Below are 7,404 nucleotides of genomic sequence, written 5' to 3'. Positions count from 1 at the left end.
GCACTTGCCGACCTTCCTTCCACTGCCTCCCACAATCACCCACTACCACCCACCTCCTCGACCTGTGTGCCTCTGACAGCTGCAGGCAAGGATAACAGGAAGGGGAGGTGGGCGTGGGAGGAGGGGCTACGAAACGAAATCGACCTTGACTGACAGCTTGACATGAACTCGACTGCTCTCGACGTTGTTGCTCTTTACTCCGCTTCACGCCGAGATCCAGCATCGGGCTCATTATTTTCGCTTTAGCTGGACAGCAGGCGGTCAGGTGGGTGGAATGTAAATGGCTTTGCTCTTTAAAGCCGACAAACCGCAAGGGCTTGGCGTGCATCTGGGCCCGGTCCACGGTAAGTAACTCCTAGCAGCCAACTTACCGCCGGCAGATGGAATCCCTTTAAATGGCCAACCATTTTCGGTTACTTTTGCCTTCCGACACGTCTGCGTGCTTGAAATTCATAAGCCCAGTGAGTTTTACCAGCCAGTCATAGCTTAATTACATGTTATTCACGTATAAATCAAGGCGAACGGAACGGAGTTGATATCACGGAAGAAAAGTAACTGATAAAAAGTTCGGCAGAACTGGGCGTAAAATAATAGTATAAGGTCTAATAACTTTATTTCATTTTTAATTTCCGTAAGCAAGTTGTGTGACTTAAAAACTGTTGTACTGCTTGTTTATAAAAATTAAATATAAATATGAAATATATGCTATCAAAAGATTTTTAAATAAATATAATAATATATAATAATAATATAATATTTTAATAAATAAATATGGATGTGGATTTATTTTCTATGTGATCTTTGACTCAGCTGCGACCTTAAAATATTTACAGCTTATGCATGCTTAAGTCGGGCCTAAAATATTTATGGGCTCATGAGCGAAGGACCCAAATGAGCTATTGATGACGAGGCCACAGGAGGAATGTCCCCGATTCGGGATTGCCAGGGCGATTTTCATTTTACACTATGTATCCCGGAGAAGTAGGCAACCGCTTTCATTCAACTGCCTGCGGCTCAAAGACAAAGTCAAGCTCTCCCCTGTGCGACATTGTGTGTGCGAGCGCGCTTAAATGCGAAGGATGTGGTGTGGTGTGGGGAGAGGTATAAAGCGGCTATCATGTCGTCGTTGGCGTCGTTGTCGTCGTGCCAAAGGTTCATAAATTCGTTTTAATCCTGCTTTATGGCGACATCACATCGAACATGAACTTTAACGCGCATGTGACTACGGCGACGGCTTCATTTGCATTTTACAACTTCATTTGGCAACCGGAATGCGAGGCGAAAAATAAAAGAAAATGGGCGCCGAACCAATTGGCGTAGTTCTGCTGTGTGAAGAAGTTCCTCCCCTCAATTTTGCGAGGGGAGTCCGAAATTATTGTTTAATCTTGACCAACGCCCCCGCGAAAAGTGAATGTGGCACGACAAGCGGCAATTCGGAAAATTGTACCCCGGATGTGGACATTTGCACGCCCCTCGATTAACCCATTCGAACCAGTGAAACTCGCTCTGCTTTTTTGTTTATTTTCTTTTTCAATTCTCAACTAATTTTATTTTTGCTTTCTCGCTTGTTGTTTGGGTGAAATGCTTTCGAGTTTTAGTTTAGTGACACCCTAAAATACGTTTTCGGTTTTGTTTTTATCGTTTTAAATTACAATTTAGAGTTTGGATCTAATTGGCGTACAATTTGTGACCTGAACTGCGGAACTGAAAAACAAACATCTAACAATCAAACAATATGTCAATCTATCGATCTGCAGTCTGTGCCAACTCATACTTAAGATAATTAGGGTCATCTATATGATCCTTGTTTATATTGAGATCGCTTAAAGTACAAAAACACTTGTAGTTAGACTAACACGAGAGTTTTATTTTGGGACTCTAGGATTAAGGATTCAATAGGTGTTTTCGTGAAAGTATCTTTTTCTAAGGGATTGCTGTCTATACACTTACAATATCTTATGTTGTCCGACCTCCGGCTTCTCCGAATCGTAATTAATATTGCATAGTAGCGAGTATAAAGAGTGGAAAAGTGTTTCTATAATACAACAGAGGGGCTGGGTATCGAACCAGTTCAATGTCCTCTAGCTATCTAGCTAACTATGCAGACAAATGCATTAAAGTCGACAGGGAGGAGCTTGCAGGGAAAATGTGTACTTCGTTGTTAAAAAAGTGATAATTTACAGAACCAATTATAAGATAAGGGTAACATTGATACTCAACTCATAGATATGACGTATGAATTATAAGATAAGGGTAACATTGATACTGTCAACTCATAAATAGGACGTAAAAGTAAATCTAAATGTTTTAGTTTTAAGAAGTGTACAAATAGCTTAAAAAGATATTCTTTTGTCATTGTTTTTTTTTTGTTGAGCTGGTATTTGATCAATTTAGAAGATTAGGAGTGTAAAACTATATAAAATATATGTATTAAATTATAAGCTTCTAAGTATTGACAACAGACTCTGAGATTCCTGCAAGCTCCTGCCCTCTTCGGCGGACCAAAGTCCCTCGAAGTCTCCTCCTGTCCTATCACTTAATCCATCGGCTGTACACGATTGCGATTAGCTCTTGAAAATATCCTGTCCGGGCTGTGGAGAGGCGGGAGATCCACCTGAGCCATTGGCACCACCACTGCCATCGCCATTCAGCCGCTTCAGCATGGCGTTTCGGTGTAGCCAGTAGGGGGGTGGATCGGGTGGTTGTCCTGGGAGAAGGGTCTTCGTCTTCAGATTGCTGGTCGCCGGCGGCTTTGGACTGTGCGAGGCTGCACTGTACATCACGGGGTCCGCCAGCTGCGCAGCCGACTGGCCAATGGCCACTCGCAGAGGAGTCTCCTTTTTTCGGATTGTATCGCAGGTCTCCTTCATCTTGCACAGCTGATCCTGCAGGTTACGGTACTCTTCCAGGAATCTCTCCAGCTGCGCGGCATGGTAATCATAGGCGGCCACCGATGAGTTAGCCGCTCCGGCGGCCCTAGATGCCAGGGCTGAGAAGTCCAAGAGGGGCGTGGCCGCACTCGACAGAGATCGCTGATGCTGCACCGGACTCGAGGGCAGGCTGGGCTTCTGGCCCAGGTGACCCGGCAGCAGACCCGGCGGATTGCCCTTGTGGGCGCCACTTTGCACCAGGTTGAGGAAACTATTGGCCCGCTGGCCGCCGCCCGTGTAGGTGGCCGTGCTCGAATAGTTGGCATAACTCGACTCCGCGGAATACCTTCTGCCCAGACCCATCGCTTCGTTCAGGAAGCTTCCATCGCCCAGAGTGCTACTGCCATATTTACTGGAGTTATCCGCCAGCAGGGGGGATTGGCTGTCCGAGGAGTTGCGGAAGTACTTCCCACTGGTCTTTAGTTTCCGCGGGAGCGTGCACAAGCCCCCATTGGGAGTGGTCGTGGCCTGGGCATACCCCTGACCCCGACCTTCCTGCTGCGCCTGGGCCACCGCATACTTGGCTATGTCCAGCAGATCCGGATAGTTGCTATCGAACAGGTCGCTCTCCTGCCCCTCGCTACAGAACACCGAGGTGGCGATTTCGTCTGCCGTGTGGTTTCCATAGTGGGCGTAGGGCGTGGCCTGCGTATTCAGAGACGACGGTGCCGCCGAGGTCACCGGCTTGCTGTGCGGGGAATTGATCTTGGTGGTGGCAATGGGTGTGGTCTTCCAGGTGTGTCCGGCGTAGCCCGCTAAGCGGGCGGCAGCGTCTACCTGGCTGGAGATCGAGCTCGATGCGGAATCGGTGCTGAAAAAAAAGTAAGATATGATTAAATCTACTTCATAAGCTGCTAAGAAAAAAAAACAAGGGCAGGACGAGAATATATTTTTGGAAAGGATAACTATTTTAGAAATGAATAATAATAATTTGTATAATTCCAAAATCAATTAAAGTTGCTCTCTTTTGTTTGTTCAGCCCAAGTAATTGCCTGCATCCTATATTGGTTAAGTGCTCGACTTTTCAGATTCTCGTTACTCGGCAGTGTCCTCGTCCATGAAGATAGCCGGCACCGCACATCCATTAACCCGCACTCGTACTCGCGACCGCGGATGAATTCCTTTTACATGACAAGCGCCAATCAGGCAGAGTGAGTTCTCAGTGTGCCCGAAATAAACCACTTCTCCGTCCGGATCGTGTGTTTGAGGATGTGGATGTGGATGTGGTCTTGGATGCTGAAGGTTGGGTGCGGGGGGCTGGACGTTGAATGTGGATGTGGTCTTGGATGCTGAAGGTTGGGTGCGGGGGGCTGGACGTTGAATGTGGATGTGCTCGCATATTTCGCGCGTCATTAGCACGCGCGTTCTCATAGTCGCCGGAGATGGAGGCGGATGGCTGTTGGGCAATGGGCGTGGGCATGGACGCGGGCGTGGGGTTTTTCGGAAAGGAGGCCCGAGCTCAGAGTGGAAGTGTCAAGTGTTGCCCATAATACGGACGCAATACGGAGATCCGGGCGCGTTCCGCACTCGAGCATGACAGCTCTTTGACAGGGACACGGACGCCCGGTCGGAGGACAATTGCCACTCGAAGTAACGAGAACCGCAGAAACAAAGGGCACCCGAGGCATACACTGAGTGAAGAAAACCTGGTAACCGTAATGAGGCAATATAACCAATAGATTGTAGCTTTCAGTGAAATCTAAGCATATATTGAACACCGACAAATGAAATTAAAAGCATCTAAAATTAAAACCTATTTCAATGTTTTCAATTGGAAGTACTCGCCCACTTTTCGCCCGGTGTTGGGCAACTTACCCGCCGATGTCGATGAGGCGCGGTATGTGCAGATCCGTTTCCTCCAGCGGTGCTGAATTATTCGCCCCGGATGCGGAGACAACATGGCCCTGGGAGCCCTTCCTCTGCTGATGCTGCTGCTGCTGCTGGTGCTGCTGCTGATTGGGATGGGGGTGGTGCTGGCTCGCGGGCTGTGGCTGTGGGTGGTGGTGCAGCTGTTGCTCCTCCTCCTCGTCATCGCAGTGGGTGGACACGTGCAGGTAGTCCCCATTTCTCCGCTGCACACTTCCTGCACTTGGATTTACGATGGCCGCCGCCTGCCCGGCATCGTTGCCATTCAGTGGCGTATGAGCTGCCCGCAGATAGCCCTGCTCCTCGGCATCGTGAAAGAGTCCGGCGCCCGTGGCACTGCCGCCGCCGCAACTTGCCCCTCCCCCCAGATCCGGTCTCGTCCTGGCCGTCATCTCGATCTTCTCGTAGCTCTCACTTCGCCTCACCGGAGGCACAGAGTTCCAGAGCCGCAGTTTTCTTCGCCTCTGCAGGGAACACAAGCAAATGGCCGCAAAGGAGGATCCACCCACGAGGAGCAGGGCGGCTACAGCCCCCAGCAGGATGATTCTTACGCCCCAGGGAGCTTCCGGGGGTCTTCGGGATACAGCCAGAGTCACGCTGGCCTCCACTTTTCCAGCCTTATTCTCCGCCGCACACGTATATATCCCGGCATCCTGCATGTCAGCCGTGAGAATGGTCAGGTTCGAGGCGTTCCTCAGCATGTTGACCACATAGGTCTTCCTCCCCTGCGTCGCTGCCGCTGTTCTGGGCTCCGAATCGGAGTCTCCATCCCCGCCGGCACTGAGATTGGCTATCAGTCGGTTTTTAAGCAGCCACTTGACAGCCGGTTGGGGAACTCCTTCCACGTAACAGCTCATGGTTATGTTCCTGCCCTCCACTCCGTGGGCTGTGGTGTCTGTGGCCACAATTTGTGGAACACAAGCAAAGTCGTCCACATCGAGCTTATCCCAGGCCCTGCCGGACAACCTTGGAGGAGACTCACATGTTGGCGGTATGCCACTGGGTATATTTTGCTGCAGCATCCAGGCCCTCAAAGGACGCAAGGAGCAGCTGCAATTCCAGGCATTGCGGGCCAACTCCAGGCCATGCAGTGAGGCCAGCGAGGTGATGGTGCCACTCCTGACCTCGCTCAACCGATTGCCGTCCAGCTTCAGCCACTCCAGACTGCTCTCCAGCCCGGCAAATGCTCGCACTGCGATGTGCGACAGGCGGCAGTCGCTCAGCTCCAGCTTCACCAGTTGTGGGACATGACCAAATGCATCGTCCGGCACCCGAAGTATGGGGTTGCCACTCAGTCGGAGCTCCCTTAGCTCTGAGACGTGGTAGAGGGCCAGCGAGGGTATGGCCGAGAGCAGGTTCTGGCTTAGATCCAGCTCCACCAGGTTGATCAGCTTACGGAAGGCGTGGCGCTCGATCATCCGGAGGTGACACCTGGCCAGGTACACCTTCTGCAGGTTGAGCAACTGGGCCGCCGCGAAGCTATCGTCGGGTATTACTTGGATCTCATTGCCGCTGAGGTCCAGCAGCTGGGTTCCCGCGTCCAGCGGCTGCGGGATGTGGGTTAGGTTGGCGTTAAGGCACAAGACGGACTCCTTGCCGCTCTTCCACTTGCACTCGCACACCGCCGGGCACTCGGCCCTCAGCTGGCCCAGCTGGGAGCAGCAGCACAGCAGCCACAGTAGCAGGTGCAAGTGGAGCGGCAGGCGGGGGCGCAGGGGCGGGTGCAGGCGCCGCTGGGGGCGTGGCCCTTTTCGACGCACCTTCGTCGCCAGCGTGCGGCGCTGGGCGCTGTTGTCGCTGGCTATGTCCTGACCGCTGGGCGGACCCGGACCCGGAGCCTCCAGCGTCGCGGCTGCTCTTCCCGCTGCCATCGCATACTCGGACTAGAATGATTCCGGATGAGTAGCCCGATTGCTGTCCTGGTGTGGTGCCGCCTCAGGTCTGCAAAGAGCAGGAAAAATGGAACGTGGTTAGTGCGGCTGTCGTAAACTCAGAACTGCGGACAGCTTAATGAACTAAGGGAAGGGTCCCTTTATATTCCCGTTGAAGCGCCACTACAAATAAATAAATGAGTGTAAAGCAAGCGAAGAAAGAAACAAGTCAGTTTTGATAGATAAACCCTGACGGGTTTTCAGAAAATGTATAACATTTTGATTTAGTGTCTCTCAATAAAGTTCTGACCAAATATATAAATTCGATATAATTATTTTTATAGTAACCTAATACTTTTTCTGCCAGTGACTTCCTAAATCTCCTTGTCTTGGCCACATTAAGTCATAACAACACCCAGCCAGGAGTTCCGCAACAGACTTCCCTCTCCCCCTCGACCATGCCAAACTTTGGCATAGCTAGAATTTTGGGTTTCTGTTTTTTCAGCCTTTTTGTTTTTGGTTATGCCCCGCGGTTTGTTTGACTTGGCTGGAGTCTCAAATCGCCCACTGCGATGCGCGCGTGTATGTGTTTGTGCGGCATGTTGCAATTATGGCCGTCAACCATGCAAGCCAAACACAACAAGTTCCCGGTTTCACCCCCTGCGCGACACTGCCTCTTGCCTGGCTTAATACATGAAATTTGCATGCAGGCAACGGGGCGTATGCACAACATTTTG

The 7,404-nt window shown here is 50.8% G+C and overlaps 1 protein-coding gene across 2 annotated transcripts; it reads right to left on the bottom strand.

The window, feature by feature from the left end:
• Positions 1–2,407: 2,407 nt before the first annotated feature.
• On the bottom strand, positions 2,408–6,899 carry LOC122619916. 2 transcript variants are annotated; one of them, XM_043797147.1, is made up of 3 exons: positions 6,557–6,898; positions 4,746–6,343; positions 2,408–3,741 (listed from the first exon to the last, which is right to left on the bottom strand). In XM_043797147.1, exons 1-3 carry the CDS (start codon positions 6,665–6,667, stop codon positions 2,565–2,567), a joined length of 2,886 nt encoding a protein of 961 aa, XP_043653082.1. In that variant the 5' UTR covers positions 6,668–6,898; the 3' UTR covers positions 2,408–2,564. The 2 variants fall into 2 exon arrangements, with proteins under 2 accessions (XP_043653082.1, XP_043653073.1); XM_043797138.1 differs by having other exon boundaries at positions 4,746–6,899.
• Positions 6,900–7,404: the final 505 nt, after the last annotated feature.

This window comes from Drosophila teissieri, chromosome 2L, assembly GCF_016746235.2.
Source record: "Drosophila teissieri strain GT53w chromosome 2L, Prin_Dtei_1.1, whole genome shotgun sequence".
NCBI classification, from domain to species: Eukaryota; Metazoa; Arthropoda; class Insecta; order Diptera; family Drosophilidae; genus Drosophila; species Drosophila teissieri.
Note: the sequence above shows the minus strand (reverse complement) of the source record. Positions and strands in the feature narration are given on the sequence as shown.